Consider the following 18,325-nt stretch of genomic DNA (forward strand, 5'->3'; position numbering starts at 1 on the left):
ATGGCAATGGACTTCTGGATCTGTGTTCAGACATAGAAGATGCATCTAACACTCAAGAGACTTGGGACCCCAGGGAGTAGGGAGGTTTGTTGGGGTGGGTGTTGGGGGGTGGTGACATCCTAGTGGAGACAGGGGTAGGGTATGGGATGTGGAACAGTAGGAGGGTAGACTGAGAGGAGGATAAAATATGGAGTGTAAAAAAATTAGACAAAATTTTTTTAAAAATTAAAAATAATAAAAGTAGCAAAATTACAATTATGAAGTACCAATAAAATTAATTTTATGTTTGGGGGGTTACAGTTACATAAGAAACTATATTAAATGTCACAACATTTGGTATATAGTAAAGGACTAAAAGGAACAGATAAATATTATTAGGGAAGGGAAAAAGAATAACAGATATGGTTAGAAGCAGGGGCCTATAATGGAATGGTCAAGTGGAGAAAGAAAGGGGATGTGGGCTAGTGGAGTAAATACAGAGAGATACAGCTAAAATTAAGGGGCATTTGAGGGGTTATATCAAAATCTCCTAATACAGTAGAAACTTCCTCATATATTTATATATATGAAGGTTATCTAAATGAAATTGCTAGAGTTCCATTTTGTTATCACTTGTCACCCATTGCTGTAAATCTCCAACCCAAATAAGACCGGTCAAAGAAAACACAACTCAATAATTATGAATATAAGCTGCATACCTAGATTAGGCAGATTCACTACTACATTACTCTACTCCGCAACTATGAAACCCTTATAACTTGCGGACTTTCTAAGCTGTGTGCTTGTCCTTCCACTTCCTTCTCCTTTGTTGTCTTCCTCCATTGTCTTCCTCCTCCATTGTCCTCTCCTTTCTCTCTCTTCCCACCAGCCTTTATTTCTCCACCTCCCCTTTTCTGCCCAATCACTGGCTCCAACCTTTATTTTACAAATTAAGGTGGACAGAAGATTCACTAGAATTCATCTGTGTACTGATTCACTCCTCTGCAAAGCTTTGCAGGAAAGGGGAATTAGCATCAAAATACAAGGCCAGGACTAACCACAACAGTCATCAAACGCAATTTCCAGCACTTGTAATGGATTACATCTAACTGAGTTATTGGTCAAAGGGATCCTAAGAAAATCACCAAATAATCCAGAAAACTATGGGTTGCTCTCCACAAATTGACAGAAAGGAGCCATTGCTGAAGGCAACAGCTACAAAACTCATTGAGCATCATTATATCTTGCTTGTACCTTCATAAAGCCTCATCCCTATGCTCAAGTATTTTTGGTACAGGAATATACTGTGTCCTTTCTCAGAAAAGAAATATAAAGCTAAGTCAGCCATAAACCCTTCATCTACAATGGTGGATTGCCAGCAGTATATAGTAGGTCAATGTTGGCACAAAGCTTGTGGGAGTAACCAAACCATAACTGACCTGATTTAACACCCACTCCATGAAATGGAACCCATTTTCAATTCCACTTGTGTGACCAAGAACCAGACACTGAATACTCCAGACACCTAGGCTAAAACCAAATAAAATTGATCTTTGAAAAAAAAGAAAAGAAATATAGTCATAAAACAACTTCTTAATGATATTTTGCTCTACTCAGATAGCAGGGCCTTGATCAGCCATCATCAGAGAAGCTTCCTCCTCTAGCAAATGGGAACAAATGCAGAGACCCAGCCAGACACTATGCAGAGAGTGAGATAACCTGGAACACTCAGCTCTAGGTGGATATATACATCAAATTCCTCCACACAGAGCTCAAGGAACTTCAGGAAAGTGAAGGAAAAAAGGGTGGAAGAAGCAGAGGTGCCATTGTTACCTGGGGTCAGTAGCTTGAAGGAAAACCACTCCATTGATGGTTTCTGAGAATTGTATCTACTTCATTGCATGATAGCAACCACTTATATAGTAGAATTCTATCAACAGTGATTAATTAACAAATTACTTAATATTGGATAATGAGTACACATACAACTAGTATTTCTATGTGGACGAAATACTTTTTAAAAGCCTTAGAAAATTACAGACTCATTAGAAGGGCAACTAGTGGCTATTCTGGCTACTTCAGAATTGAGAGTTCTGACTTCAGGAGCAGAGTATGTCATGTTTCTTATTTAAAAGAAGCAGTGTGCCATATGAGCTAGCTGTCATGTAAATCCTGCATTTTCTCCTACAGTTCCTCCTCTATATCATTTGCTTTCCTGATAGCAGAGCCTCCTTATCAATAAGTGGAATAAGCCAACCAATATACTGCAACTAAAATGATAATAGTGTATGTAGATAGATTATAATAGCTCTAAAAACATAAAGGTTATCTGGGTATGGGAATGGTATCATTCCAAATTTTAAAATACTCTCTCAAAGCATCCATTCAGAAAATATGTTGGAGTTATTAACAGACAGCTGAGGACAAGGTCTTCTGGTCTTCATCCCTGAAAAAAAAAAGGAAGGGTTAGTTAGGTGCCAATATACAATAATCTTTAGCGTTGCACTATTTAGAGTCAGTGCAATAAGCAAACACATTACCAAATAGGAGTTCTTGTAGCAGGAATCTTTGATTGGCTTCATTGCTGGTGTCAAATGCCCAAGGTCTGGTGAGCCACCTGGAATCTATATAGGCTATGGTTCATTTTCTGGAAAGACCCAATCATCTTCCTGCAGTAACTAATGTGGATGGTAACTGCAATTTATCTCTTATTATATCTTTCCAGGTCACCAAAAGTAACCTTGTAGGTGTTCAGTGTTTCTGAGCTGTAACATTTTTCCTGTCATCTATTTTTGAAAAATTCAAAATGCCACTTTAATAAGATGTTGATGATGAGACTCATATAGACCCATCCTTCCCCTCTGTATCGATTTATCAATTTGTTCTTTGAGCCATTTGTGCACTCTCTCTACCACAGCTTGGTTCTGCAGTTTTTAAGGGATCCCAGTAACATGCTTGTCTCCATTTTCCATTGGAGACAAAATTGTTTTAAGGTGTAGAAGAGATGAACAGGAGAGGTATTACTTATTAATAGTATAGTGCATGTCTGTGATCACAAAACATTTTAGGAAATAGGTAATGATATGAGAGACCTTTTGTGCCACCATTGATGTGGCCAGAAGAACATGAGAATAAGTGTCTACTGGGCCAGAGGACTTGTAAGGAGCAGGCAGGTTAATGAAAGTGATTTGTGCATGGTCACTGCATCCTACTAAAGGGAGGCTACTAGAAGCCTTCAAAATCATTTTCTTTAACATTATCCAAGAAGAATTATGGTCTCTAATATGTAATACCAAGAGAAGGTATCATCACTTTTGTAAGAGGGCTTGCAAAGCTAAGACAGAAGAACCAAGGAAAGACATAATTTGATTATTTATTAAAGCAACAGGTGATCTAGAAAGAACTTGAGCATGGCGAATACTTTTTTTTTTTATCATGAATACAATTTTCAACCACAAATGTGAAAAAGCTCTATTCAGAGTAGCTTTCTAAACTTTAAACTCTTGAGTAATAATATTATTATATAAGCCATTTCTCCATGGGAACTGGCATCCCTGAAGATTATCTGTTCCATATATAGGATTTGAGCTAACAGGGGAAAAACTCTTTACAGTGTAATTCCCTTAGAATAAGAATGGTCTTCAGTGGAATATTATGATTAACTAATCTTCCTAAGAAATCAAAAGTATTATCTCAAAACAAAGAGTGATTACTGTAAAGAGGATTAGTTATATGTTCATTGAAAGGCCAAATTATAATATCCAGCTTTATAGCAGTTAAGTAAAATGTTCTGTGTCTTATCTGTGTTATCAGTGCATAAAATATCCAATGGTTTCAAAATATTTGAAGGGAAAATTGATGACAAATGGACCCATCCAATATTATGATATGGGTTTTGAAACACTAGTTTAGTGGGAATGAGATTTCAATCAAATAAATAATCTGCTGCTTAGTGGTGTCTCATTAGAATAGTTTTAGTGCATTTAGTGACTAATTCACCTTCCTTAGAGACAGTAGAGCTTTGTGATCTATACATATCATTGAGAAAGGTTCTTTGTCCCCTTCAAATGCCAGAAAGAGGGGAAGCCACACGTTCCATTGACTGCTTTGATTTGGATATTCATTGTTTGGACAAGGTTTATTTAAAAGGCCAATCTTTCCATATTCTCTTGGTGTGTGGGATACAGTTAAAACAATTTTTTATATCTATGACTATATTTGTCAATATGGATTGCAGGGCTTGTGGGATACCAGAATGTTAGTACCCCATGTTGTTTATCTGAAAATTAATAACTCTTAAGTCTTATAATAATCTCTGCTGCCCATTTGCTATTTTACTGAATGACAAAAAAAATGGAGAATTCCAGGTACTGAAAATGATTTCAATGTGTCTCAAGATTTTTTGTTCTTCTACTAATTCCTGAACATGTTGTGATTTCTCTTTATTTAAAGGCTATTGCTCTACTCATAAATGTTCATTTGATTTCATGTAAGTATTATAGGCTCAAGAAGTGAAACTGGTTTCTAGTATTGAGGTTGAGGATGTAGTTTCTTTCTCATGAACTCTAGGTTATCACAAAAGGTTTTGTCATCAGTGGTATGCATGGTTCTTGCCATTTCTAACACATCCCTTCTCCAGAGATGATTAGATAACCTTTCAAGAATCAAGAGCTTACCTTTTTCAGTGTAACCATTGGAGTATTAACATTTAAGGAAAATTAACAGTATTTTTAAATGATCAGACCACCAACAATTCTACAGTAGGAGCTGCATTTAGAATCCACTCAAGGAGCACCATCCTAATAATGAAGACATATACCCCTGGATCTCTACTTTCCTTATATATGCTTGATTTCCAATGTATTGTCATTTGTGTCTTTACTGACTTGGTCGGTACAGTCCAGTAAACCTGAGGTTATGACTTATTAATATCCATCTGATTCTTAATGAATCTTTTGTCAAAAGCATTCTTATAGATAGGATTGAGTGCTGTTCCTGAGCAGTTTAATGGAACCAGGGAGTAAGCATCTGCCTCATATTTAGATTTACAGTCTTTAACCCACTGCTTGCCTTTGAGATATCTAGGACACCTAGTAAGTGGCTCTCTGGAAGTACCCCGTTTCTACATCGGGCATTCTCTTTTAAAATGTCCAAATTGTCGACATGACCAAAAGGAGGCATATGACTTTAGGGCTGCTTTAAGATCCTCTGCAAAGACACTGGCAAAATATGTCTGAGTCCCTATTTCTTGACATGCCAGGATCATTTCCAGAGAAATATTATTTATTGGCCCTAGCACCCTCTGTATCTCTGCTGTACCTCAATAATAATCAAGTTGACATACTACTTTCCTATCTTCCTTAATGTGCTACAAGTTTACTTCTATAAAACATTGTATTTGAGTCATAAATTTAGTAAAAGGGTCAGAAGGTCCCTGTCTTAAATCTCAGAAACTCTCTGTGGCTCCTGAAGAGGTTAAAGCCTTCCAAGCTCTTGGAATATACACCGGTCAAATTATTGAGGAGGTGGAGGTACTTGCTCAGCAGATAATGAGAATGCTCCATTCCCTTGTAACATTTCTACATTCAATATCACTGAGTTTCAATTTTTCTCAGCCCAAAGTTCACATTAATTATAATAATATGCCTTCCAAATAAAATAATGCTGAGGGCTTATGCAAACCTTGGACAGCTGTTCATAATCTTCAGTGATGTTTAAATTCATGCCTATAGATTCCAATAATTGAAACCAGTAATCTCTACAAAGAGTTTGCAACTGGTGGATGGTCTTAAGATCATGTGGATACCAAGCTAAAGGTCTTTGTGTGGTAGGATTTAAACTCACTGAAAAAGCAAAGACTTTGAGTTGCTCATTTGACCAGCAATCTCCATGACTATCACAAAGCCATGAACAAAAATCTTAATATGGTGGCAGCTGAGATTATTTGCTTTCTAAGCTACAGTATTCAAGCAATGCTTTCATGGCAGCATATAAAGAAGACGGTGCTGATCACCTTTCTAATGAGTCACTCTGACTTCCTCCTTCTTGCTTGACGCATCCTCTTCAGAAGCAGCAAGAATTTTAATCACCACCATCTGGTTTCCTCCCAGTTAATTTTCTTTTTCACTGTCCTTATCTCTGTCTGCTTCTAGAAAAACTTATGTTGATTTAATTACTTTCTCCCTGCTCCCACCACAATAATAGAAAGATTCAAACACAAAATTTCCAATGCTATCTTCCTCTGTCCATGTGTAATTTAAAGCTCTCTGTCACACCTCTAGATCAAACAATTCCTGTACAGAAAACCAAGGATTTTACATGTAGGATTTCAGATCAAAACTTTTCTATCTGAAGCATTTAATTTTTTTCATTTTAATTGGTTATTTTATTTATTTACATTTCAAATGTTATTCCCCCTTCCATGCTTCCCCTCAACAAGCCCCCATCCTCTTCTCCCTCCCCCGCCTTTATGAGGGTGCGCCCCCACCCACCCACCCACTGCTGCCTCAGTGCCTTAGCATTCCCCAATCCTGGGTTATCAACCTTCCACAGAACCAAGGGGCTCCCCCTCCCAATGATTCCAGATTAGGCAATCCTCTGCTACATATCCACGTGGAGTCATGTGTACCCTCTGTGTATTCTTTGGTTGGTGGTTTAGTTCCTGGGAGCTCTGAGGGGGTCTATTTGCTTGATATTGTTGTTCTTCCTATGAGGTTGCAAACCCCTTCAGATCCTTCAGTCCTTCCCCTAACTCCTCCATTGAGGTTCCCGCACTCAGTCCAGTGTTTGGCTTTGTACATCACATCTGTATTGGTCTGGCTCTGGCAGAGTCTGTCAGCGGACAGCTATATTGGACTCCTGTCAACAAGCGCTTCTTGGGATCAGCAATAGTGTCTAGGTTTGGTGTCAACAGATGGGATGGATCCAAGATGGAGCAGTCTCTGAATCCTTTCCAAAGGAAAGGCATATATGTTTTTATTTTACTCTCTTTTACCAGATACCTTGCTGCTCTTTGACCTGGCAGCAAAATGTCCATTTTACCAAAACCAGTGTAAATGTTACAGCTCTGATGGACAAGTTATCCTGGCACTCAGGAGTCAAGGAATACCATCACATCACACAGCATATATTAAGAGAAATATAGTAGGGTTGCTGCTTGTGCTTGGGTTGGATGGAACAATGAACTAAGTGGGAGGCAGGGTTTATAGAGGGATTCCTGGGCAGGGTTATGGGAGTTTTCCAGGGTGTACTGGGTTAGGAGGTATTCTATAGCCTGGTCTTGGGACAACTCTAGCATTGATAGAATTTTGAGCTCAGGAATTAATGGGATTCTGTGTCCTGCTTGGTGGAAACCATGGATGGCTCTGTTCCAGAGAATAACATTTAAGTGCTTTGCAGAAGCAAAAGGTTCTGTCAGAGGAAGCATGAGGAAAACCTACGGTATACTTGGCAAGGTCTAGTGTGACAGAATCAGTAACCTCAGCTGTTTTCTCTGCAACTGACTGTGAGATGAACCCTTTCCTCTACTATAAAACTATATATGTTCTTGGTATCTTAACCTTTGACTTTGTAATGGGCCAGGCAATAACACAATAAAGATCTTTGGCATCTGATCTTTGGGCAAGATCATAGATTGGTGTGATCTTATGGCCTGATCTTTGACTTTTATTCTCTGTAGGGTGAAACCTGGCTGCTTCCATCTTTAAGGGTAGAAAACACCCCTTATGACATTTAGAATAGTCTGGGAGGCAGCACCTGGTCACTCCTTCCTGGAGTGGCTTACAAATAGGGAGTTTTAGTTACTATCAGAATAGTCATCCTGTCTTCTCTCTTTAAGAAAGTCTATTTCCTTCTTGACTTATTAGTTCATTCCTGAATAAAACAATGGACAGCAAATAATGTCTACAGCCTGCAGAATCCTGCTCATGTGGGTTCAAGGTCCCAGAAGGCATAGTTGTGACATTGGCTTAATGAAGGAAATGACCACCAGCTTGCAGTTTAAGGAGAAGGCCCCGAATAGCTCAAGTCTCTCTGTATTTATTTTATTTCAAAGTTATAAAGTATACGATTTCAGCTTCGTTTCCTCAAACATTCTCCACAAACCTAGGCAATGATTCTTTGAATGTTTTTCTGTAAGTTTTTTTTTCATACATTTTACTTACACTAGGCAGATATAAAACCTCATGGCTTCATAATTAAGCACATCTATGTAATCATGAATTGCACATAGTATCTTAAACATCTAGCTGGCAGCCCATGCAACAAGTTTTACAAGAATTTTTTTCTACTCTACCAGTATTTCTTTCTGTCCTGAAGAAACATATCGAAGATAAGGAGACTTAATCTTTTATCATCTAGTCCCATTGACTCTTGGCCAGCAGCTCTTGTTTTCTGAAATGCTGCTACCTATACAGATGAGATTCTTAATTCCTGAAATAATGTCCTCATGATTATGTATATTCATTAAATTATCTGATTCATTCTTGTAAGGGCTGTTTTCTGAGTCAGAAGATTTCATATACTTTTCAGAGAATAATTGTGTGCCTCAAATATACTTCATGATCTCTAGTTTATCTTTATTAATACTGGGTAATAAGTGATGTCAGGAATCAATATCTCAATCCGATCATGTATTTTTAATAAATTCACCTCAACATTGAAAAGAGATTTCTGTTGTTATTGCTGTACCTGTTACAAAGTGAAAGACAATGATGCCAAGAACATAATAGTGTTACATTGGAGGAAAGGGATCACCTCAAGGTCATTCCCAGAGAAAACAGCTGAGGTTGCAGATTCTACCACACTGGTCTTGCCAGGCATCCTGGAGCTTCTTCTTACAATTGAAAATAATCACTATGATTGTCATTAATATTTATAATACAATACTTAATTAAGTGCTGTTTACCTTAATGGGAAAGTAAATAATCTGGGTTAACTGAATCTACTTCACAATAAAACACTAACATAAACCTTCAGAAAGAAATCAAGCTAAGGGGATTTGTTCTGCAATTTTCTGAATTTCTCATCTCTAGTGGTTTCTCTTTAGATTGTTAATTATTATGTTTTCCTTTGTCCTATTTGACAATGGCAGCATTGTACTAGTCACAAGGGTAGTTTGTTCTTTGGTATTTTTTTTTCTTTTCAGAGATACATTGTATGTTTATTAACCTTCCCAAGATGTTCTTTAATCTTGGGACTCCAAGAAGAGCTATCTATTTCATTGCCTGTGCTACAAAAATGTGCTTCACTCTGACCCTGGGAGCCACAAAGTGCTTCCTCCTGGCTGTGATGTACAATGACTTTTATGTGGCTATGTGTAACCCTCTGCACTATTTTCTAGTCATAGGACACCTCTGTGGAGCATGCTCTCAGCTGGATCTTGGTTCAGTAGGATGAATTCCAGTACTGACAGGAGGCAAACAACACAGTTTCTCTATATCTTTTAATGGTTTCCACCACACCAATCATTTCTTTTCTGACTTCCTTTATATTTCACTTTACCTGTGAAAACATATTTATAAATGAAATGGGGGTCTTCCTAAACTCTTTAGTTTTGGTTGGATTCACTTCTTTTATTTACTTATACCCTGTTACAAAATTCTAATGTAAATTATTATCTAAATAATTTTCTAGAACATTCCTTGAGCACTAACTGTTGAATATACTTTTGTATATGTATATGATAAAATAACAAAAATTATTTACTTTTAGTTCTCTGCCAATATCAGTTTTACAATGATAGCTGTTCACAATTAAACCTTATCTGTAAAGTTGAAGCTTTTTTGTTGCTAAGTCTATGAATGAAAAATTTGACATGAAGTCCAATTCATTCAATGTTACATTCTATTAAATTATGTATAATCTTCACTGTCAAAAAATACTTTGACATGATTAGTATAAGTGGCTCAGTTAGAAGGCCATAAATTGTTGTATGATATGTTGAAAATTACATAATTTACTTTAATGAATTAGTGTCACAGGTATTTGAAAATGCAATAACAACTTTTATGCATTTTTATATGCAAAGAGTTTGATTTAAATATAACTACCCAATCTAATAACATCATAAAACATAAATCTGAATTTTGTCTTTATTTTTTTTCTGGGTCTAAGTTCAAAAACAATGACTTTACACATAGTGAAAATGGCTCATAATGTAGCTACATCAGGCTCCCAAATGTACTCAGTAGAGTGAATGTAGCTATATAATGTTTATAATATTAGAATCAGTGGACAGAAGTTATATTTTATGTACATATACAATTAATAATTATTATAATGGTTATCTGTTTAAAATACTGTTAAAATATAACCATATGTTAGAAAAAATTAATAGACTGATTCTACAAGCACACACAAGTTATTTTCTAGTGAATAATAAGAATTCACTTCAAATACAATTCCTGGGGATATATGAAACATAGCAAAGTTAGTAAAGAGAATAGTACATATTATAATTAATTTAAAATATCTGTTTATTTAGTGTTTGGCTGAGAGAGAGTGTGTGTGTATTTGTGTGTGTGCACACACACCTGAGTAAATATATGGTTTTAAGGGATTAAAGAATTGGGAAGTTAGAATACTGGGAGAAATCTTTCTTCACATTTAAGTGTCCATGGGGACTATCCATAGTACTTCAAAGAGGTGACACAATCTCAAGTTAATGTGTTTTTTTACTTTATTATGTTTTCTGCTTTCAGAACCTATGTTTCCTAAAATCATATACAAAAGAGAAAAACTAAGGATATACAATAATGATAGCTCAAGGTATGTTTTCTTCATGTGTTCATTTTTAGTATGGTAAACTCATTGAATGGCAAAAAAAGTTCCATTCAATTAAAATGTAACATGAAAAAGAATTTTTCCCCAGAGTGATGCACATCTTCCACTGAAATTGCAGTGTGTATTGTGCCAATAGAATATATAAGTGAAGATAGTCAGTCTAAAAGAAAACACTTTAGTCACAGTTAAACTAATTGTTTTTGATTTTCTGAAATTTATCAATCAATGAAGGTAAGATGCTACCTTTCTTAAAGTCCAAACTGATACCCTTGAGCTACTTTTGGAAAATATCAAACCCACCTATACTTGTACTTTTACTCTCTTAACAATGTCAGCCTTCTAATGGAATCACACAAAATACTGAAAAGGAGTCATGGATCTCTGGTTTTTATAACTACAAATACTATTTAGAGTGACTATTGTTCCAATATTTGACATTATTAGATCAAATTAAAAATGCAAACTATTAAAATCAAGGAAAAATGATTTGGATTATTGTCAACAATATCATTATCTTATGTGCTAATATGTATCAGGTCATTTTATATTTTACTAGGTACCCGCTTAAATGTATCTGTATTAAATCTGGAGTTTCAACTATAACAGCTGATCAAAATGTTGGTGAATATGATTGAAATCCATTGGTAATCTACTATTTTCTAAAGTGTTTCAGATTATTAAGCTTTAATATCCATATTAAATTAACCTAGAAACATGTTTCCTTTTGGCATTAAAGACATAAAAATTTTTATTCATCATCTTTAATCTATTCAACACTTGGTCAGAGAAATAAAAAAGTTGGGTGTACATTTATGAACTTAAATGTTCTATTTAATATCACAGTGTATGGTACAGTAACTGAAGTCAGTATTTCAAAAAAGGATGTCAGTTAAATCAAGTTAAGGTACATCAATCCAATATGCCTAGACTTAACTTAAAAGGGTACTGTTTTTTTTCTTACTGTAATTACACAGTTCTTTAAAAAACTCCAAAAATACTTTCCAATCATTAGACACATAAAGCAGACCTAACAAAATATTTGAAGACATTTTTGAAAGAATTGTATTAAGGAAAAATTTTACTGGCAAAATGTTGCAGAGCATGCATGGAACCTTGCATGGAATGTTGCAGAGCATGCATGGAACCTTGCATTAGATCAGGACCACAAACAAATGAAAGAGGCGAATGAAAGAACATCTTGATCTATCTATCACTGCAGTTCTACCTTTCCATGTAGTTTTAAATGAAGAAATTTATAAAGTAAGTAAAATTATTTGTTCTTTTAACAATTGAAAGTGAGACTCCTCCTTGAAACCAAGCATTAAATCAGAGTTTAATAAGAATTTTTTAAATAAGAAAAGTAGAAGTGAATCTGTTCCTTGAGGGATTTTTTTAAAATGTTATGAACCTAGCTTAGTTTAGTGTAAAGATGTATTCTTTTACTTAAACAGAGAGAAGTAACTCAAGAAAGTATGAAAAGGAAAACACACAATGAAATAAGTAAAAGATGGCATTTTCTCTATGTGGGATCTTGAAGGAGGCAGTTTGTGAGCAGCATTTGACTGAGTAAATTCAGAATACATAATAGTTTTTTACTCCTCTGTGAAATGAGAAAAAACTTTAACATTGTCTCCATAGTTAATTTTTATATTGAATAAAATTGGTGAATAAGTGTTGCATGAATTTAACCACATAGTGTAGAAATTAAAAAAAAATTGTTGTGCACTTCTGAGTGTAAAGTCATACCTTCATAATTAGACCTCTTTCCTACTAGTTTCTACTCATCAAATTTTCAGTCAATTCAATTTCCCTTTTTTTTTGGTTTTTTGTTTTGTTTGTTTGTTTGTTTCGAGACAGGGTTTCTCTGTGTAGCCCGGGCTGTCCTGGAATTCATTCTGTAGACAAGGCTGGCCTCGAACTCAATAATCCCTCTGCCTCTGCCTCCCAAGTGCTGGGATTAAAGGTGTGCGCCACCACTGCCCGGCATCAATTTCACACTTTACTAATTATTTTTAGTATATTAATGTTTCTCATGTACAATTGTGAAAAGGAAAGGAATTATAATATCAAATTTCTATCATCATAAAATTCTGTTTTATTTTTCAAATTTAACATGACCACATCTTGTACCTACATTTTAGAACTAAAATCTTGGAACACTGTTCAAACGTAAGTCTTTAATGTAACTGGTGGTCTGGCTCCCATTTGCAGTGAATTTCACCTTTCCCTTTAATAATGCTTAATGTAGAACTTACTCAACAAGTATTGAGAACAAATAAAAATTGAGCTATTTCTGTAAGAGTAGATAAAATTAAATTCTCACATATGCACCTACAATTTATGCCTGCTTGGAAACAAAGTCAATATTCTCTATTGCAGTGTCAATGTATATACAAACCATATGCCAGGCTCACAATATTTTCTACTGCAGTGTCAGTGGAAAAGATACAAAACATATGCCATGATCATGATGAGTTAGAAGATACAAAATAGACTGCTTGTTTTGTTTTGTTTTGTTGTTTTGTTTACGGTGGTCTATAGTTTTATTTTGGTTTTCTTATTCTGTTTTTGATTAGTATGATTTTCAAGCTTTGGAGACAAAATTTGAGACAGAGAAGGTATATAAAGTTTGATTGTAGAACAGTGCGGAGGATCTAGAATGGGATGAAAATGTGATTTAAAAATTGTATGAATGTTTATTTAAAAATAATAAAATAAATATTTATTAACCTAGAAAGAACAGTAAGTATAATAATAATTATACATAGACACATTAGGCAATCATAAAAATGTTAACTGAAAGAACTGAACCATTGTATAAATGAACATTAATTTGGAGTTCTGTCTCTGAGTACATGATCACTGAAAGTGGCATACCTTACTGTTATTAACCAGAACATGCATTAAAATCCAGTAAAAATGAAAAATAATGTTTTTCATGGGCCCATTTAGTGCCTGATAATATATTTTACCACATTTTTAGTTTCTTCTATAAAACAGAGGCATGAGGTATACTGCTATTTTCAGTTTGTAGATAAACCTATAGACAATGACTATAAATAAAGTAAAATAATTGTACTTCAGGTTGAATCATGCCCACAGATGGAACACTCGAGGAACAGTGCTGCAGATAATGCAACTTCAGTGACACAGTTTCTCTTACTGGGGTTCTCTGACCTTCCTAACCTGCAAACATTTCTGTTGGCTATGTTTTCTATGATGTATGTAGTTATCTTAATAGGAAACAGCTTTATACTTGTCATAGCCAGAGTTGATCCTGCACTACAAAAGCCCATGTATTATTTCCTGGCCAATTTTTCATTTCTGGAAATCTCTTATGTATCAGTCACCCTTCCTAGAATTCTCTACAATCTTTGGACACAAGACAGAAGAATTTGTCTCCTTGCCTGTGCTATTCAAATGTTTTCCTTCCTAATTCTGGCAGCCACTGAATGTTTCCTGCTGGCTGTGATGTCCTATGACCGCTATGTGGCCATCTGTAACCCTCTGCACTATCCTCTGGTTATGAACCCAACAAGGTGCACTCAGCTGGCAGTGGGCTCTTGGCTCAGTGGTATCCCGGTCCAGATAGGACAAACTTGTCGAATATTTTCTCTACATTTCTGCAATTCTAATATAATAGAGCACTTCTTCTGTGATGTTCCACCAATTCTCAAGCTGGCCTGTGGGGATACTTCAATGCAGGAGCTATCTGTCTATTTAGTGGCTATGTTTTTTGTTGCCTCCCCTTTTATGTTGATACTTGCCTCCTATAGCAAAATCATTACTACCATTCTAAAGTTGCCAACAGCCACAGGACGGGCAAAAGCTTTCTCCACTTGTTCTTCACATCTGGTGGTAGTGGTTTTATTTTTTGGGTCAGCTACCATTAACTACTTGAGACCAAAGTCCATTCATTCTGTAGGAACCGATGAACTACTCTCTCTGTTTTACACAATTGTGACCCCCATGTTCAATCCCGTAATATACAGCCTCAGGAACAAGGATGTGATTGCGGCACTGAGAAGGCTTTTACTTAAAATTTAGAGCTCTGGACTTAGTTACAAGTGAATAATCAGCTTCTTCCATACTCATGAGAACCATTTTATCTGTGCAGATTCCATTTTACATTGAAACTGTGTCTATACTATCATATGTATTTATCTTTTAAATGTAATATGTTTTAATTAAAATTATAATTCCTTTTCCCTTTGATTTTTTTCCTTTTAAACTATCCAATACCTTTTCTCCCACCTCTCCCATATTTCTTATACTATGTCACTGTCAAAAAAAAATTAGCCTCTTTTTCTTTAATTATTATTGGGATGTGAATATATAGATGAAAATAAATAAAGATATAGACATAGATATATTTAGATAGATAGACAGACAGACAGACCTATGATAACCATTAACACCACCTTCTAAGTCTGTGGGTTTTATATGCATATACAATTTTGGTCAGTAGTCATCATTTTCCTGTAGTTCTTTGTCTAAAGCTAGAACCCCAGGAGATTTTTGATGTTCCTTGTTGACATGTTCACTGGTGTTGCTATTATATTAGTTTTGTTTCTCTAGCCCTTTCTCTAAGATCCTGTTTTATTACAGCAACCTTTATTTTGGTATTCTGCCACTTAAAATCTCTTTACCCCCTCTTTTAAAATGTTCTCAGATACAATATTTAGTGTGGATGCATCCCTTTGGGGTTTTTGGTTTTTGAAGTTTTTGTTTTGTTTTCTTTCATTTCTGCATTGTATTCAGTTATTTTCTGTGGTTCCTATTTGCTTTAAAGAGAGGCTGCTTTGATAAGGATTCGTGCCTATACCCATAGGTTTAAAGTTAAGATTTTGAATGTAGTATGAATTACATTGAACTACAAAAGTGGAGGCAGTTGATTCTTTCCTAAGGCCCCAGGAAGCTGGCTACATTTTCTAGACTAGACATAGTTTTCCTACTGTTGAATGTGTGTTAAATCTAATTAGACAGTGATTGGTTTTCAACATGTATCACTTAATCCACTTTTATACATATGTTGAAATACTAGTAATTGTTGCGATTCATAGATGTTGGATCTGATTGGGACTGTTTAATTGCTTCTCTCCTCTGAAAGCTTGCATAGAGTTTTCTAGAACCCAGAAGTTTAGACCACAGAAAGAAGCTTTCAGGCTAAATCCAGTTCAAATCTTAATGGACTTCTTAATTGCAACCAGTGAAGGACTAAGGATGACGATCTTAGCTGTTCAATATTAGTCTAGCAAGAAATTAAACTCGCAGATTCTTCTCTCTGTTCTTATAAATGTTAACCAATTTTAGTTGAGCTATTTATGATTTCTAGAAATTCTACATGTCAACTCATTTGTTGTATCCCTAAAACAAAACAAAAAATCAAACCAAAAACCAAAAAAACAAAAAACTAAACATAGAAACACAAAAAGAAAGCCTAAATGTGATGAAAATTTTAGTTTCTTTAAAAGACAGAATATTTTAAGAAGATACTTTTATTTTAATTTCAGGTATGGGATATGGGGCTGCTTTAGATTATCCACAGCAGTTGATGGTATTTTTGCCTTGTGCTATAGCAGGGGAATGATTTTGTCAGCTGCAGATATCTTTTGTGATAGCTTTTTGAGGAATTCTTGGGACCTTTAAGAGAATGTATAAATTCTCAAGCCCTGATAGGGGCTGAGTGAGTGACTGGTGATTGGATGTTGTTAGTCACTGTTGTTTGAGGTTTGTCAACAAGTCCTGTGCAAAGAAGAAACAACAAGAAGAAATTATTTATCTTGGTAGTGAGGATCAAATTTGACCCAAGGATCTCGATGCCCCTAATGAATAGAAAGTATTCTAATTATATTGTCAGCACCCTTTCTACTCCTGACATAATTTGGGAATTTCTTTCATTCTCTCTCCCCTCTCCCCTTCTTTCTTTCCTTTCTAGTGTTAGGGAGTTGAATATGAAGAATTTAAAGGGTTGAATTAGTGTGGAAGAAAAAGAACCCACAAGGTAGCCAAAGGCTGGCTGCACCTAACACTTCTCTTTGTTTTCTTGGGGAGGATGGGAGGTGTTGGTGGAGGGGAAACTGTAATACAAATATATTGTATAAAAGTACATTTTAATAAAAAATTTCTTCTATGACTAGAAAAAAAAGATATAAAGAGACCATCCTAATCAATGAGAGTTTGGAAATGTTAAGGAACAAGGTGAGGGTGACATGATACATTGTACATTTTTTATTAAATTATTTTATTTATTTACAATCCAAATTTTGCCCCTCCCCTCCTGGTCCTTTCTCCCAGACTTCTTTGCTCCATCTTCCCTCCGCTTTGCCTCTGAGAGGGTACATTTCTTCTTCTTCTTCTTCTTTGTCTTCTTCTTCTTCTTCTTCTTCTTCTTCTTCTTCTTCTTCTTCTTCTTCTTCTTCTTCTTCTTCTTCTTCTTTAATTATTACCATCATCATCATCATCATCATCATTATTATATTTAATCTTTTTTACAGTCCAGTCTTTATCCCCCTCCTGGTCTGCCCTCTGACTGTTGCTTATGCCATACCTCTTTCCTCCCACCTCTTCTCCAAGACAATGTCCCGACTCCCCTTCCCGACCCCTCCAGAATTTCCTACTCTCTAGGGACTGGTGCATTTTTAACAATAAAATTGGTTCCTCGTTTACTTTATGGTACATCTGTGCAATTTTCTTAGAATATCTTAATATCATGATGGCACGTGCCACTTATCACTAACTAGGCAGAGGCAACATTACAACTGTGAATTTAATTTTATTAATTATCTAGTATCATAAAAATAGAATGATGAAAGGAAGAAAGACAGAAAGAAAAAAGGAAGAAGAAAGCAAACAAGTAAAGGAAGAATCCTAGTAGTAGAGTGTTTTCTCATGCAGAAGTCTTTTCCACAGTCCTCAATACTAAAAAGAATATAATATCAATTACTGAAAAAAGAAAACAATTTTTGCTATTTATAATAATAGTATTTCTTTATGACAACAACAAAAAAGAATGAGAATACACAGGATGATTGTACTCAGACAACTTTTTCATTTAATTTACTTTCTGATTGCATGAAATTCCTTGGGTGACAGGAAACAATAATTTCTTGTTTATTCTTTTATTACTTTTTGTTGTTCTTTAAAAGATTCTTTAAAGAACAACAAATAAAACTAAATAAATTTAGGAAGACATATTTCACATGGCCTAAAAGTCATTGACTGGCTGCCTAAGTTCAATCTGTTTTTTGATGTGGCAATATATCAAGAAATAAAGTTTGAACATAAGCTGTCATATATTGACTTTTAGGCCATTTGCAATATGTCTTTCTAAATTTATTTAGTTTTATTATTTTTGTTTATATGCATGTATATGTCTGTGTGAGTGAATTGCCATATATTAGTGAGTGTTTATGGAGGCCAGAGTAGGGACCCAGATCTCCTGGGTCAGAGTTTGAGGCAGTGATGTTTGCTAGGAATCAAGCTCATGTCCTCTAGAAAAAAGCAATCACTCTTTTTTGTTGTTATTTTTTTTTCTTTTCTCCCCTTTATTGGATATTTTCTT

At 35.2% G+C, this 18,325-nt stretch overlaps 1 protein-coding gene across 2 annotated transcripts; it reads left to right on the top strand.

Annotated features, from left to right (window-relative positions):
- Positions 1–10,939: 10,939 nt before the first annotated feature.
- LOC117704067 (olfactory receptor 10AG1-like) lies at positions 10,940–17,850 on the top strand. Of its 2 annotated transcripts, XM_076929029.1 has the most exons (3): positions 10,942–10,992; positions 11,860–12,021; positions 13,846–17,850. In XM_076929029.1, the coding sequence occupies exons 2-3, from the start codon at positions 11,947–11,949 to the stop codon at positions 14,806–14,808; spliced, it is 1,038 nt and encodes a 345-aa protein (XP_076785144.1). In that variant the 5' UTR covers positions 10,942–10,992; positions 11,860–11,946; the 3' UTR covers positions 14,809–17,850. The 2 variants fall into 2 exon arrangements, with proteins under 2 accessions (XP_076785145.1, XP_076785144.1); XM_076929030.1 differs by lacking the exon at positions 11,860–12,021 and having other exon boundaries at positions 10,940–10,992.
- Positions 17,851–18,325: the final 475 nt, after the last annotated feature.

The sequence above is a fragment of the Arvicanthis niloticus genome, chromosome 2, assembly GCF_011762505.2.
Source record: "Arvicanthis niloticus isolate mArvNil1 chromosome 2, mArvNil1.pat.X, whole genome shotgun sequence".
Classification (NCBI taxonomy): domain Eukaryota; kingdom Metazoa; phylum Chordata; class Mammalia; order Rodentia; family Muridae; genus Arvicanthis; species Arvicanthis niloticus.